Source organism: Condylura cristata, unplaced genomic scaffold (genome assembly GCF_000260355.1).
Source record: "Condylura cristata isolate star-nosed mole 26May11 unplaced genomic scaffold, ConCri1.0 scaffold00012, whole genome shotgun sequence".
NCBI lineage: Eukaryota > Metazoa > Chordata > Mammalia > Eulipotyphla > Talpidae > Condylura > Condylura cristata.
Window position 1 is genome coordinate 101,618 of NW_004567113.1, and position 17,678 is coordinate 119,295.

At 33.3% G+C, this 17,678-nt stretch overlaps 1 protein-coding gene across 1 annotated transcript in view; it reads right to left on the reverse strand.

Moving 5' to 3' along the window:
* The window catches only part of RAP1GDS1 (RAP1, GTP-GDP dissociation stimulator 1), a 240,555-nt gene that overhangs the window by 22,220 nt on the left and 200,657 nt on the right, over nucleotides 1-17,678 (reverse strand). The window contains exons 10-12 of the mRNA XM_012724148.1: nucleotides 16,720-16,854; nucleotides 12,769-12,894; nucleotides 11,846-11,985 (exon numbers count right to left, since the gene is read on the reverse strand). Coding sequence (XP_012579602.1) covers nucleotides 11,846-11,985; nucleotides 12,769-12,894; nucleotides 16,720-16,854 — 401 coding nt within the window. The remainder of the gene's footprint in view (nucleotides 1-11,845; nucleotides 11,986-12,768; nucleotides 12,895-16,719; nucleotides 16,855-17,678) is intronic.

The window sequence follows — 17,678 nt, forward strand, 5'->3', positions numbered from 1 at the left end:
CTAAATGAAAAAGGTCATTGCAATTCTTATCAATGAGAAGACAGAATAAAATTAGAATTAAAAAAGTTATTTTCTCAAATACTTTAATAGCATTAGAAAGTTATTCTCCACATGCTCTGAATAAAGTGCCTCACCTCCCACCTCTTTTGGTAGATTTTACCCTTTGAATGGATATGACAAATTTGAGAAGTGGATTATATACAAAGAGATATGAATAGAACTTAAATGAAAAATTTCTGTTTTCCTCTTTTCTTACGATGACTATTCACCAATGGCAATAGAAGCAGTAGGTTTAAGATAAAATAAGCAATTTTATATCATCTAATATTACCTATATTATGACTATAGCTGTATTATCCAAAGGCAATAGAGGCAGTGGGTTTGAGACAAATAAGCAAATTATTGCATATCAGTGACTTTATTCATGTTGGAATACAGTACATGTATATCTTGTAGGTTTTATGTTACAAAGTTATCACATTTATAGCATATATAAAAAAGAAAACATGGAAAAGTTAAGATTAAAAATGGTTACATTTATTTCCACTTTTTTCTTCATCCCATTGAGGGCTTTATTGCCTTAAATACCTTGGATTAAACACAATTTAATGGAAAGTCTGAGTAAGACTATTTTTAAGTTTTCTTTGCTATTTAGTTTTAAGATTTTGAAGTAGAGATTTTGTAATCTCCCAGAGGACAAAGCCTGATGTGACTTAAGCTATATAAAACTAACTATAGTTAGAAATATTTTTCAAACTAATTTTCTAGAACATTTGGGAAAGGGTTTCCTTTATGCTTTCATCATACGTAAATTTTTAAGAAATTGTCATGAAATATCTACACGGTATCTTTGCATTGTGCTTACATTGATTAGTGATCAAATGTCATATACTCAGTTTTAATGGGAGTAATGTTTCAGCATCTCAGAAGACCTTTCTCACTGACCTCTTTTAGAAAGTGAAAAATTATCATTAACTCCTTTTTAATGAAAAGAATATACTGTTTACTTCATGGTAGTTTATGTGAAATTGATGCAGAAGTCTTAAAATTAGTTAAGACTTTCATAAAAACAAATAACTTATAAAATATAACACAAGAGATATGTAATCCTAGGAAAGGCTCCTAAGTTGTTATTTCATATTCTATTTTGTGATTCATACTGAAAATTTCACTTTAGTTCACAGAGAATGAGTGAAGGAAATTTGTGCACCAAAGATAAATAGTCTCCCTTTAACCTAAGCCCCTTACTTTTCATTCTCTCATTATTTTCTACTAAAATACCCGCCTTTTCTCCCTCTACTTCAAATGACACTTACTTAACAGTTTATGGAATACCTTATGGAATTTCTTTCTCAAACAAAATGAAAAATTAAAAATAAGTGGTTGTAGTACTGCATTCATGAGAAAAAAAGAATTAAAATATAGTAGTTACCCATTACAGACCATCAGATATACCCTTGATAGTTTGCAGATACTACCTAATTTTTATCCTTACCTGAAATCCTACTTGTTAGATAGTCCATTTTATAAATGAAATTGAACCTCATATTCAGTTACAAAATTTGCCCAAAGTCAGTGATTAACTGGTAAAAATCAAAAATTCAGATTCAGACAGTCTGACAACCAAGTATGTATTCTTACCCACTTGTGATCGATGCAAAATACATGTACTGAATTCATCATAGTGGATACAAAGATAGTCACTTAGTCTGATCTGAGAAGACTCTATAAATATATCTGAGGTATAGGTAAGATGCAGAACCTCCACTGTCAGGGAGCCAGAGTGTCCAGAAACCTCCTGACTTTGCATGAGAGCCAGTAAGGCCCCATATAGACCAGCAGACATCTTGCAGCACCTGCCTGAACATGCCAGTGCCTGCTCAAATGTTGGATTTCTGCCAGAAAAGTCAGAGCCCTGGTGAGATGAAACCAGTTCCTACCCAGACCAGCAAAGGCTTTGTAACCTGCCAGAGGACAAAGCCAGTGCAGCCCAGATTGCAGAAGTCTTGCTATTTCTACGGGGCCCCTGGCCCTACAGAGTACTTACAACTTCTACAAGATTCCCACCAACACCTGCACAAACTGGTAAAACCACAGATCTTACCAGATCTGGCTCAAGGAATGAGCCAGAGTGGCCAGAGCCCTCACACCCATCCATGTGACCCCAACGTAAGATTGTACAGGTAGGTGAGAACACTGACTAAAGAGGGAGCAGGAACCATGCCCATAGGAAACCCAACATACAATAGCAAAGTTCCAAATATATCAAATGGCAGGAAAAAAAAAAAAACTCAAAAAATGGCACCCTGAGTGCCCACGTGACAGAGAACAACAGAGAGAGAACAAACTACTAGAACCCCAATGATAAAGAAATTCAAAGAAATCAAAGAAAATGTAGAAAAACAAATGAATATCTTTAGAAATTACATCAACAAACTGAAGGGATGACATGAAGCTCTAAATAAGATAAAAATGGAGGATATCAAATGAGAAATACATGAGATCAAAAACTCAAGACAAAGATGTGGAAGTAGAATAGAACCAAGTTCTAGCTACTAAAAAATTCAACCCAGCAATTCCACTCCTAGGGATCTACCCAAAAGACACAAAAACACTAAAAAACACTAATTCATTGTAGCACTACTTACAATAGGTAAATCCTGAAAACAACCCAAATGCCCAAAACTAGATTATTGGATCAAGATTATGTATTTTATATATATATATGTGTGTGTGTGTGTGTGTGTGTATGTGTGTATATATATATGTATATATATATATGTATATGTATATATATATATATTATGTGGTATATAATATATATATATATTGCACACACACATCACATAATATATATATGTGTGTGTGTATGTGTGTATATGTGTATATATGTGTACTATATATATATATGTATATATATGTGTATATATGTGTGTACACACACACAATCGAATACTACTCACCAATCAAAAAAGATAAACTCATGCCATTCACAGCAACATGGATAGAATTGGAAGGGATTATGCTCAGTGAAATAAGTCAGAAGGAAAAAAATATATCAGTTTCACTTATAGGAGGAATTTAAGAGAACCAAGTAAGACATGGTGGGGGGGGGAGTGTATTGTTATTATAAAATACAATACAACAAAACAAAAATATACTTATAACCAGAGAGCTCCTACAGTGGAGGGGAAGGAGGGATCAGAAGGAGGGAGGAATGTGGGGGACTACGGTGAGGACAGTGGGGGAGAGTGATAGCAAACACTAAAATGAACAACAATGTTCATTTTATTTTATATATATATAAAATAAAGAATAAAACCAAGTGGAACAAGGAGTCAGTGAAGAGGCAGCTGTACAATCAACTTTGGTAGAGAAGGAAAATAAAATTAAAAAAAAAAAAAAGAAATGGCTGAGAACTATTTAAATCCATGAGAAAAGGCAACATAAGAATAATGAGAATTCTGGGGCTGAAGGGACAGGGAGAAAGAGGAACAGAAAATGCATTGAAAGAAATAATGGAGGAAGGTTCCCTTCCTGACCTTGAGAAGGGAAAAGATATATAAATATAGGGAGGTAAAAAGATCCACAGCATACTTAAATAAAATGTGATCAACTGCAAGACATAAAAGTGAAATTTCTAAGATTTAATATAAAGAAAGATACTGAAGCTGGCAAATGTATGGAAGGAGATAATAACTAAAGCTACTTTGATGAAGCTAACATCAGACTTCTCTGAAGAAACACTGAATGAAGAGATATGGAATGGTGTATTCTGAACACTTAAAGAGAAAACCTTCCAGCCAAGAATATTCTATCCTGCTATCCTCATCATATGTGAGGAAAGAATCAAGGCCTTTTGAGACACAAAGACGCTCAAGGATATTACAAACACTAAACCACCTCTCCAAAAATATTGAAAGGTGCTTACACATTTAAATTAAAAAAAAAAAAGGAACATACACAAAGAACTAAATAAATAGACTGAGCCACAAAAATTAAGAATAAAATGGCAGCAATGAACAACCACATATCAATAATGACTAAACATAAATGGACTGAACTCACCAATTAATATACACAGAGTATCCAGTTAGATCTGGAAACAGAATCCAACCTCTGCTGTCTCCAGTAGACACACCAAAATTTCAAAGATAAACTTAGCTAAAAGAAAAGGGTTGGAAAAACAATCCTAACAAGCAAGTAAGTCTCTAAAGAAAGCAGGGATAGCCATACTTATATCAGACAAAATAGATTTCCAGTTTAAAAGTCTCAAGGGATACAGAAATATTGTATAATGATTAAAGAGAACAGAAAATCAAGAAGTCAAAACACTTAGCAACCAAATGAAGGAGTGTACCAAAACATATTATTAGGCAACTACTATCAACTCTGAAAACAAACACTGTAAATGACATATTTGTAATCATTTGTGGTCACACCCCACTCACCAATGGATAGAAAATAAACAGGATACAATAATAGCCTTAAGTAGAGAATTAGACCTCTTGAACCTTATTGACATATACAGGATACTTCACTGAAGGAAAGCAGAATACAGATTTTTCTCCAGTGCACATGGGGTATTTTTCAGAATAGACCACACTTTGGCAGGTAAAACAAATAACAATGATCTCATGCAAACTGAAATAAAACCCAGCATTTTCTCAGGCCAGAACGTTCTCAAAGTAGAAATCAACTATCATAACAACTCTTTTAGTATAGGGAGACTGAACAAAATACTGCTGAAGGACCACTATGCTAATGAGGATATCAAAGAAGAAATTAAAAAATATGGTTAAGCAAATGAAAATGAGCACACAAAATATTGGAGCATAGCAAAAGCAGTAAAAGAAAAATATAGCAATAAAGGCCCACATCAAGAAGCAAGAAAGAGTTCGAAAAACCACTTTCTCAACTTTGAGGAATTAGAAAATGAACAAATTGAAAAGGCAATTGAAAAATACATTGAAAGTCAAAACAAAGGTAAGTTAGTTTAAAAAAGACAACCCTAAAGATCAATGAAACCAAATCAGGTTCTTCAAGAAAAAGAAGTAAAACAGACAAATTTTTAACAAAGGTCACTAAGAAAAAAAGAGAGTAAATCTCAAATAATCCAAGTTGGAAAAGGAGAAATCACAGCTGATGCTGCAGAAATTAAGAAGACAGATACTATTATGAACATCTATATGCTAACAAATTCAATAACCTAGGAAAGTTATCGATGGCTTCACAAGTCCTTCACAGATGAACTGACAGCCATTTTATTCAAACTATTGCAAAAACTCACAAAAGGAGGAATATTTCAAAATATTCTTTATGAGGTGAATATTACCCTCAAACCAAAATCAAGAAAGAGAACACACAAGGGAGAAAATTACAATCAAATCTCCTTAGTGAACCTGTGTAGAAAAATTCCTGAATAAAATCCTGATAAGCTTGATTTCAACATGCATTAGAAGGATCATACACCTTGACCAAATGGGATTCATACCAGGAATACAGGATGGTTCAACATCCCAAAATCAATCAATATAATAAAAGAAATCAACAAAAAGAGAGATTTAAAACCATATAAACATATCAAGATATGCTCAGAAAGCACTTCATACAATCCAACCTCCATTTATATTGAAAACCATGGAAAAATTGGGGATATCAGAACATAACTTAAAATATTTTTAGCCATTTACAAAAAAAAATAGCATACTTAATGGTAAAAAAAAAAAAAACAGAAATCTTTTCATTAACGTCTGTTATAAGACGAATGCTCATGCTCACCATTGCTATTCAGGAAGTTCTAGCTAGAGCAACCAGACAACAGAAAGATAAACAGAATAAAACTTGGGAAAGAGGTCTAACAATATCATTATCTGTGGATGACATGCCAATATACAAAGAACCTTAAGGCTCCAGAAAAAAACTAACTGAAATGATCAGGGTATAATATAAACACATGCAAATCAGTTACCTTCCTAAACACCATCAGATGGAAGAGAAATTAAGAAAGTGGCCCCATTTACAATTATACCTTCCCCCCACATTAAATGCCTAGGAATAATCCTAACAAAGGAGGGTAAAGATCTATACAAAGAAATCTGTAAGACATTATTGAAATAAATAAGACAAAAAGAAATGGAAATATTGTTTCCTGTTCATGGGTTCAACATTGTCAAAATGGCCATTCTACTCAAAGCAATATGCATATTCAGTACAATCCCAATAAAAGTATCAATTACATATGTCAAAGAACTGGAGCAAGTACTATTGAAATTCATATGGAATCATAAAAGACTCCAAATAAGAGGAGCAATCTTGACACAGAGGAATAAGAATGAAGCTATCACACTTCCATATTCCAAGCTGTACAATAAAACCACAGATAATAGAACAGATTGGCACTGGAACAAAAGCAAACAGAATACTGGAATATATTGAGGGTCCAGAAATATATACATTTGGTCAGTTATCTATGACAATGGAATAAAAAACATATACTCAAAACAAGATATCCTCTTCAATAAACGGTGTTGGGAAAACTGAACAGCTACATGCAAATGAATGAAACTGGACCAGGATCTCACAACATACACAAGATCCACTCCAAATGGATAAAAGACTTGGATGTAGATCTGAAGCCATACAATAAATAAAAGAAAACATAAGCAGCACATTTCATGACATAAGCTTTAGTGTTGCCCTTCAGGATTCATTGCTAAGAACAAGGAAAACAGGCCCTCCCTGGTCACACAGCAGGTTAAAGCACAGCACTAAGAAGCTTAAAGCCACTTCCACATGAGTTCGATTCCCGCCTGTCCCAGAGGTGACCACATGGTGTGGCAGGCCTCTCCTGACCTGATCGCCGCTCCTCTCAGCAGTGTACTTTGTCGATCTGTCGATCTGCCTGTTCTGCTCCCCACTCTGTCTCTGGTGAAGCCTCTCGCCACCCCTGAGCCTCTGGCCTGTACCAGAGGCAAGGACTTGCCTGTTAGTCCATTTGGATCACCCCTGAGCCTCTGGCCTGTACCAGAGTCAAGGACTTTGCCTCTTTGAAAGAGTTCTTGCCCAAAAGACTCTGTATGCACAAATAAATGAATAAATAATAATAATAATTAAAAGAACATAAACAGTTGGGACTATATCAAACAAAAAGTTTTGAAAGAAATCATAACTAAACAAAAAGACACCCTAGTTAATGGGAGAAAGTACTTTCATACATCATCTGAAAAAAGACTCACATCAAAGATACACAAAGAATATATAGAACTGTAAAAAATCAAAACCAATAGTCCAATCAAAAAATTACCCAAAGAACCAAACAAGACAGCTCTCCAAATGAGATATTCAAATGACCATCAGGCACATGATAAAATGTACAATCTCTTATGTCACTTACTCTTAGAGAAATGCAAATGAAGACCACAATGAGATACGATCTAACACTTGTGAGAATGGCTCATATTGTAAAGACCAGAAACAATAAGTGCTGATGAGGATGTAGAGAAAAGGGAACCCTAATATACTACTGGCTGGAATCAAACCTTCAACTCCTAAAGAAAGCGGCATGGACTTATCTCAAAAAATTCACTCAGTAAATTCACTCCTAGGCATCTATCCCCCAAATTCAAAACACCAATTCAAAAGGAAACTTGCACCTTCATGTTTATTGCAGCACAACTTACTATATATAAATTATGGAAGCAACCTAGCTGCGCCAGAACTGATGAGTGGATTAAGAAGATGTGGTATATATACACAATGGAGTACAACTTAGCCATGAAAAAGGTTAAATTCATTCCAGGTGCAGCAATATGAATGAATCTTGAAAGTATAATTCAAAGTGAAAAAAATCAGGAGAAAAATAAATACCGGGTGGCATCACTATTATATGGAATATAAAACAACTAAGTTAAGAGATGAAGACAAGCTAGAAAACTAACCCTGGAGATCTGACTAGAGGTTTAAACACCAAGTGGAGGAGTGGCTGGGGGAGGGGTAAGAACAAAGAGAGACTGTAGCATAATGATGATAAAATACAGGTGATTCTGTGGTGGGTGAACTGTGGTGGTGATACTTAATGGGGTTACTTAATTAAAAATTAATTATCAAAAAAGTTAGAAATGTAATATATTTCTCTAATTAAAAATGTGGTAAACAAAATAGTACATTTTAATGTTATATTATAAATTTAAGATATTAACAAAAAGAGGCTACAGGAACCACTTCACAGCATGAGTAGGTACACTACTAAAATTATAAATAATTTTAACCAATACAAATTTAATATTAATCCAGAGATTATTTCAGCTTCTCTAAACTATTTCATTTCTAATGAGTAAACTGTGGAAATATACGATTGACTCTTCTTCCTAGTAACCTTTTTAATCTTATGTTTTTAAAAGATTTTATTTATTTATGCACACAGAACTGGGGTGCAGGCCAGAGGTACAGGGGTGGTGAGAGAATTCACCAGAGACAGAGTGGGGAGAAGAACAGGCAGATCTACTGAAATATACTGCTCAGGGAAGCAGCGGCAGGTCAAGCGAGGTCTGTCACTCCATTTGGATCACCTTCAGGGCCAGGGCTGCCATTAACTTGCAGTGCTGTGCTTTAACCCACTGTGCTACCAGGGAGGGCCCCTAGTAACTTTTTTAACCCCTAGCTGTGTCTGCAAAAATTTGGAGATATTTTATAATGTCATTCAAAATATTCAGTTTTATAAAGTTATTCAAAACAATGTTTTTATAATCCTATTTCTCAAGGAGTTTTCTTATGGAAAGCTCAATTTGCATACATCTGTAATTGAAATAAATTATCTATGCTAATAAAGTAGCATATTTAACCCTAAAGGCCAATTTACTCTTAATTATTAAGATATATGCAGTTAAAGACTGTTGGAAACTGTATCATAATATTGATTACATTGAAATGTATTGATATGGGCTTGAATTTGAGATTAACCAATTTGTAAGATTACATGTAGGTATAGCTACTGAATTTCTTACCAAAAATTGTGTATTAATTTTTATAGGCTTAAAACAGATGTTGGATGAATGAGTGAATTACTAAATTGATTTGTTTTAAAAAGTTTTTAGTTGATAAGTAATGAAAATATTTTAAAGTCTAATAAAGTGACTATTTCAACAAGAAGGAATTTTTATATTCCTACTCAGGAGGTAAATTAAACTTTGAAACTTGGGATGGCACTCCGTTAATCCCCAACCACTGGCAATATGTCCTGTCTATAATAACCCCATCAGTAGTATCAACACTCTTAAATCCCTTCTGTACAAGCTAAGCCAGTCCTTGCTACATGAGCAAAAAGAAATTGCAATGCAAAGGAAACTAAAGTATAAAAGCTAGATTCAAGCTCCTCTCACTTTGTAAATAGCCACTAACTTTCCCTATCAGTCATTTAACTTCTGCTCATGATTTCTCTTGAAAAGTCAACTCAATAAATTTGTCTTTAATTATAGTCTCCCAGTCTCCATGGATTCTTTCACAACCCACAACAAGCTCACATAGGCCCCTAAGCCACCACCTACTATAGAGGCAAACAATATTTGTTATTCTATTTTTGATAGCTAGTCAGAAGTTCCAACAAGTTGGACAAGAGTCCTTGCCTAAAAGACTTTTTCAAAGCATGATACAAATTTACCTAATAGTGTTAATTCAGAAATATCCTAAGAGGACAAAAGCAGCATAAAACCCTATGAGTCACTAAGACAGAACTCAGAGTTAAAAGGAATAGGATTTTCAACGTTTAAGAATAACACAAGAGAGAACAGGAGTATAAGAATTTAGGAAATGTGTACCTCATGCTTAATTATCTTAAAAGCTTATTCCAAGAGAAGCAATTTCCCAAGTGTGTTCAATGGATGTTCAGAGATCAACTTGCAAAAAAACAAGATATACAATGTTTAATAGTACATTTATGGAAGTTTCTTCATAGTAGTCTGAGGTTTACGTGAATATCAAGGCAATTATTTATTTTCCTAAATAATCTGACCATACTATTATTTTCCACATTTTTCTTTTTTGTAGAAAATTTCTGGTGGTTATTCTTTGATGGGAAATATTTTGAGAACTCTGTTCAATGGGAATCATTGATTCTATTTGAAATTTAAAAATAATTAAAATTAATTTAAAAATAATTCAAACTAATAGTTCTGTATGTATAAATAAATAAGTTTTTTTTTTTTAAAGTTGCAGTTCTGCATCATTTCAAATTTATACACAAATGCATGCATATCTAGTAAGGTACTATGCCACATTTCTACAGCCTTCAAATAAATAGTCTATATAGTGATGGATGTTTAATAGATACTCAAAAGCTTTTGTTTTGGGGATTAAATGAGAGAAATGAAAATCTTACATAAATGAAATTTACAGAAAAGTGTCAAAATCCTTTCTACAGTGGTGGAAAAGGGGATAGGGTCAAAACTGGGATGGGAGGAGCACACATGACTGTAGTGTAGTACTGCATTATGAAGCGCTACAAAGTCACTGCAGCACAAGTTCGATCCCTGGCCAGGGAGTTGACCCACATAGCATGGCAGATCTCTTCTGACCTGCCTGCTGCTACCTTCAGCAGTGTACTTTGTCAATTTGCCTGTTCTGCTCCCCACTATCCTCTCATCCACCACACCTTTGGCCTATACCCCAGTTCTATAAATATAAATTTACAAAAAAAAATTAAAAAATTTAGAAGAGTAAATGACAAATTATCTAGACAGTAAATCAGTCCTAAACTGCTAGTCTGGTTTCTCATTATTGTAATCTTTGCAATAGTTTATTTGTTCATTCATCCAAATAAATCTATAGGCCATACTATACTAAAATGATTCTTCATGAGAATTAATTCTATCAAACTTTGTGAGTTCTGGGAATCATATACTCTCTAGATTTCATTTAATTCTTTTATCTTCTCAGTGAAGATGTTTAAGTGATGCCAGTAATGATGGTGGTAAAAACAATAAAAGCAGCAATAAAAATAGCAGTCTTAATTTACTGAGAGCTTACTACATCCCAGGTAGCATGAAAACACTTTATATATGAAACTAAATCATCATCACATAGTTTTATGTAGGAATCTTCATTGTTTGTACATATATTAAGATAGAGATGTGAAAATATTTGACCAAATATGTGGCCTCTCTCCCACCCAGGGCCTCTGCACCTGTGTGCACTTGGCCTCTCTGTGTACTTAGTGTTTGTGAAAGACCTGGATAAGGCACTCCTGCATGACTGCCTTGAGACAAGGACTGACATCATAGGCAGCCTGGGACACCTAAGCAGCCATTAACTGATTGTGTGGTCAGGATCTAAGACGATCTAGGAGTAACTTGAAAAATTAAACACCTGCAAGGGGAGTACAACTCCCTACATATGTGGCTGACATCATCCCTTACATTCCTTATTAAAGTTTTCCCATGAATAGTTTTCTCCCCTGAATAGTTTTCCCATAAAGTTGATTATCCTTCTATACCCTGTTTCTCACATCACAATCATGCTTGTTCACTATTACTAAATAAACTGCAAGAGACAGCAGTATCTTGCCTTGCAAACCTACTCTATGACTCATCTCTTGGTATCTCCCCAGGGACATGATAGTGTGTCCTAGACCACCAGTCAAGTAAATGGTAGAAATAGAATTGAACTATCTTTAATTCCAAAATTTCATCTTTGAATATTATATAACAAACTAAAGTAAAAAAAAAAATTATGTTTATATAATTGTTAATGAATGTATATGAAATGCATAAAAACACAAGCTTATGATACCAGGATTTCAAAAAAAGTGACTCAGTTTTTTTACTAGTGAATAGTTTCCCTTGGAACTTACCTTTGATTTACTGTGTCGTATTAGGGCAGAAAGCAGTCTGTTTGACTCCCCCATCACACCAGCATGATCTTTAGCTTCACACCATTCTACCAAACGCTCCACTAATTTAACATTCTTTCCCAGTTGTTCAGCAGCTTCTGCTATAGAAAAAAAAGCAACCATAAAGAAAACAGTTACTGATAGGTATCCAATTAAAGTAATTAGTTAAAAAAAAAAAAGCAGGTAAGAAAGTGAAGGGAAATTTAATGTCTGAAAAACACAACAAAATAATTGTATTAAAGCAAAAACTGCAACTATACATATCCGGTATAACTTTTTTTTTTTTTCTAAAAAGTTAGCTTTATACTGTTTTGATTTACTTTGGTAGTTAATATTCTGGCAAGGACTCTGTGAAATTAATGAGTCCTAAAAGGTTTGGAATTCAGAAATAATAAACAATTCCAAGGATTGATTTCCATTTTTGTTTCTATAAAAAACAAAAAAAAAAATATCTGTTTGCAAACAAAGTTTTTAATAGTATGAGTCTTACTGTTTTTGAAAAGTTGTAATTTTGAAGACAAGGTAAAAATAGGTATGGAATGCCCAGCATAAAACTCCCACTGGAACTGCTAGTAAATCAACCCAAAGTTATGATTACAAGTACTATTCAAGAGCAATGTAATTCCTACTTAAAGTTAATTAGAATCAGTATGGGAATTACTTAGAATCCTACACCCATCTCTTTCAGCTTTAATTTGCCCTTTATGTCTATTATTATAAAATTCTGAAAGCTAAACACAGGTCCTTTATTTATTTTTTGAATTATCAGTGGGTTTACATATTGCACCTTCAGGGGTAGTACAATATCTTACTCACCACTGAAACATCTACAGCTAAAGGCAGAACACTATCATACCAACTTGAAAAAAATTTTTTTCTTTTACCTTGTGCATCTATTAACATTCTTAATGTTCCCAGAAGTTTGAACTGAACTGGAGGCATTTCAGATTTAAGGAATTTCAACACTGCCTCTGTGACTCCAGCTGATATCATCTTTGCTTTATTAACAACTATAGAGAAGGAAAGTTTATGGTTAAAAAAAAAAGTTAGCATTCTTGATGACTAAGTATTTAACTCAGTAGATATTATTTAGTGTCTTGCCACTAAGGCTGAAAATTATACAGTTTGCATTTCTTAAAATGCAAAAATATTTTTTCTACTCCTGAAGAGTATAACTTTACATTACCATATATGCATATAATTTCACTCACTCTCCACCAAAGCTCTATTGCCAATGCCCTATGATACATCCCCTCTACTACTCTGTCCCTTCTGGTAATACTATAGTTTTCAAACAGCCTAAGAGTTACTCTTTTGTTTTGTTTTGTATTCTTTGGTTTCTTATTTTCTGTGAGTGAAATTGTTTGTTATTTTCTGGCTTATTTCACTTAGTATAATCATCACTCATTTTGATTTATATAAGGCACTATTTTGTTTTTAATAGCTGAGCAGTATTCCATTAAGTATATATACTACTTTATAGAGCTGTTTGTCAATGGGCAGGATATTGTGAATAATTGCTGCTGTGAATTAGAGCATCCATGTTTTTACATTAGTGTTTTCATATTCTTTGGTTAAATAGAAATGGTATTGCTAGATAAGCGGGTACTTTCATTTTTAGTTTTCCAATTTAAATAGCTACCAGAGTAGATCCGTATTGTTTTTTCTCCAGTTCCTCATGAATATTGTTCTGACTTTTTGATATAGGTCATCTCAAGGAATGAGAAGATATTGCATTGTGATTTTGTTATTTCCTTTAAAATAAGTGATTTTTGGTACTTTGTGTGCCTATGGCTTCTTTAGAGAAAAATTTATTTAGGGCCTTTATTCATTTTTAAATTGGGTTGATTTTGGTTGTTTATTTGCATAAGGTATACATACACACACACACACACAAGATTATACCCTTGTCAGATGTGTGATGTGAAAATATATTTTTCATGGTCTGTAGGTTGCCCTTTTGCTTGTTGATGATTTCTTTAGTGCTGCAAAAGCTCTTTAGTTTGATGTTGTCCTATTTATTTTTGCCTTTTCTCTCATTTTGTAGTTGAGCCTCAAATTCACTTCTACAGTTGATATCAAGAAGATATATCATCTATGTTTTTTTCATGGTTTCAGGTGTTATATCCAGGTCTATAGTGCATTGTCAATTATTTTTATGTATAGATTTGAATGATGATCATTTTGTTTTGCATATGGCTGGCTGTTCATGTTTTCCAGGACCACTTAACTGAAGACACTTTCTATTATCTATTATATGATCATGGCTCCTGTGTCAAAGACTAACTGTCCATATATATATGGGTTTATTTTTCAGTTCTCTATTCTATTATATTGATTAGTATTTGTTTTTATTGTAATCCCAAAAAGCTTTGAATGCTACTTCTAAATTGAAATTAGGAATGATGCCTCTGTTTTTCTTCTTTTTTTGTTTTGGCTACTCTAGAACTTTTGTGATTCCATACATCTTTTATATTGTAATTATTCCATTTCCTAGAAAATACTCCTGGATTTGTAAGTATTGAACTGAATCTGTAAACTGTTTAAGGTGATATGGTTATTTTTTTTGTTTTCTTTTTAAAGATTTATTTATTTATGTATACAGATCTGGGGTACAGGCCACAGGTACAGGGGCAGTGAGAAGATTCACCAGAGACAGAGGGGGGAGCAGAATAGGCCCACTGACTATGTACACTGCTGAGGGGAGCAGCAGGAGGGTCAGGAGAGGTCTGCCGTGCCATGTGGATCACCTCTGGGGCAGGCAGGTTTCGGACTCATGTGGAAGTGGCTTAGCTTCTTAGTGTTGTGCTTTAACTCACTGGGCTACCTGAGAGGGCCCTATTTTTTGTTTTCTTAATAAAAAATTGTGTGGCCATTTTAACAATGTTTATTTACCCAATCCAAAAATACAAAGTATCTTTCCAGTTCTTTGTGTCTTTTCTGTTATTAGACAATGTTTTATGCTATTTGTATGTATGTCCTTCACCACTTTTGCTAAGTTTACTCACTGTATTGTTTTCATTATTGATATGACATAGATGGGATTGCTTTCTTATTTTCTCTTTCTTTCATACACTGTTAACATATAGCGATACAACAAACATTTATGATGCAATTTTTCCACATCCTATCACATTACTGTATTATTATTTCAAGATTTTTGGTATTTTTAAATATCATTAAGTTATCTACAAATAACGATGCCTTCATCTCTTTTCCAACATGGAGTTCCCTTATATCTTTTTTCTTGCCTAACTGCTCTGTTTAGATCTTCCAATAATTAATGGAATATACATACATGTTTATAATTGTAGGGGAAATATTTTTGTATATAACTAGTGGGTTTGTAGATTTGAACTATATTATGGTCAGGTCTGTTCCTCTTATTCCCATTTTATACATTTATAAATTATGTTTGTTGGGATAAAATTGGTTTACATAATAGGATAGAATGAAAACTTTATTTTTGTGTATCTTCCTTTCCTTGTAACTATTAAGGGAAGGGGAAGCTGGAGTCAGGAGAGTATATCTCTGATTTGGGGAGGATGGAAGATTATTCCAGGCAGACTGTTTTATACCAGCTCTTCTCCTGTTATGTTTGCGGAAGATGCTGACCAACTGGTCCATGTTCTACTGCCCTGCCACCCTGGCATTAAAACAATACCAAGCGGAGGAAGGATAGGTTCAGCTACCTGTACTGCTAACACATTCTTCACGACTGATCTAAAAGTTCCAGTGTTCAACTTCACTCCATCCTCAATGAAAATTCCTGGTATAGTCTGTATACCAGTGTTTCCCCATTTTCAGTATGTTCAGCTGGTCAGAACAGCCAGGGCCTTAGTTGCAACTCTCCCTCCTTTTTCTTTTTTTCTGCCACCATTGCAAGCTACGAACATCAAATAAAACGTCCATAGTTCAGCCCACATCGCTAGCAATGAAATGGTTTGGTGGTTGTATTTAGGGGAAGGTTTCTCTAAGCCTCATGCTGTGGGTGGAATATATTAAATAATCTTCATATTTGTGGATATTAAAAAAAAAAAAGAATTCTGGCAGGGAGTGCTGGGGAATAAGTATCCAGTTTTCTACAGGAGAGTAACGTACAAAATCACACTTATTGGAAACTAACCTCAAAACACCTAAATAATCTGTAAAAAGAATTCTGACAGTGTTGTCTCAAGTTTAATGTTTTTTAGACCTCAATCTTTGACCTAACTGCGTTTTTACAATATTTATAAACATTTGTAAGCAATTGCGTTTTTACAATATTTATAAACATTTGTAAGCAATGTTAATCTGCTATATAAACCAAATCGATAGACTGCACCTTAAATAGTTAACATTATTTCATTTTAGAAAAGAATAGGCTTTATTATATCCTGTTTTATTTCTGAATAAAAAGAAATTGAATTCAAATACACAAATTACACTAATTAAAATAGTTTTTATATAGGGATAAAAAACATATTTTAAGTCATTCTTTAGTTCATATCACTGTATTACTGATGAGTGTATCAGTTACACTCAATATCACTGTATTACTTCAACTGAAAATACTTTTTAAAAAAAACTATGTGAGATAAAAACTTAGAGGAGCGCACAGAAGGAAATGAAATGGAATATTTGAATGATGTGAACAAAGGCAAATATTATGCTTATATAGTCTCAGAAAACTTAATATGATCCCCCATTTATTCATAAGAAAAATGTAAATAATTAGAAAATACTCATTTTTTCCCTTTATTGCTCAGGGCTTGTCCACAGATCACGAAATATAAATATCCTACCAAATAATGTATGTAATTTCTTTTATTGCTGCCTCCATCTTTCAGTCTTACCTGGTATGGCCAGGTTTCTAAGAGCACTCAGTGCTGCATGCTGTACCGTTACATTTCCATCTTCTACGTGTCTGTCCAGTAAATCCGTAAGTTTTTCGACTATACCATTGTCTACCATATGGATGCAATTTCCATCTGAACAAAACAAAATATGTTTTTCTTCCTCTTTACAAATATCTATAACTATTTTGATGCCCATTCATTTATCTACGTTAGGGAAAATGTAACTCTTAGAAAATAGCATTCCAAATCTTTTTCATTTGAAATTTATTATTTTTTTGTTTTCCATTGAAAAGTTTGATCAAAGGTTCTTAAAATAAAGAAAAGTTTAAATATCAGAAAAATGAACTAAAAGATCTGATACCAAGCATATGTTTAGAATTTCAATCATTGTATGGTGATGGATGGGTGGAAACTAAACTTTAGGTGATAATGTTAAACTATTTGTATACTTGAGATTCATATAATAGCAAAAATTCATATAAATCTCAATAAAAATTTTGAAAAATACCCACTACTATTTTTCATATAGTATACTATTTTTCATAGTGAAGTATGCCCACATTCTGTCATTATTATATTAACAGTATTATACATTTTATATACATACTATGTATTACTGATTATTGAATCATTTTCCTATGACAGAGTTTTTAATTAATTTAAAGAAGAGTTAATATTTTATGTAATTACTAGCAACTGCACATTCAATTTCAACAAATTTTAATATTAGGTCTGTCTGAGTTCCATCATTGTGGAGTTAATGACGGTTTCATACACAAAAAAGGAAACAATGAAATAAATCATCCATTCCAATAATAACAGTTCATATTGTAATAAAGTAAAACCAACAAAAAAAAAAACACATATTCCCTAGATATACATATAAAAATGATTTATTATACTGAATATAAAGATGTCAGAATTTCAAAACTAAACACATATGAATCATGCCTATG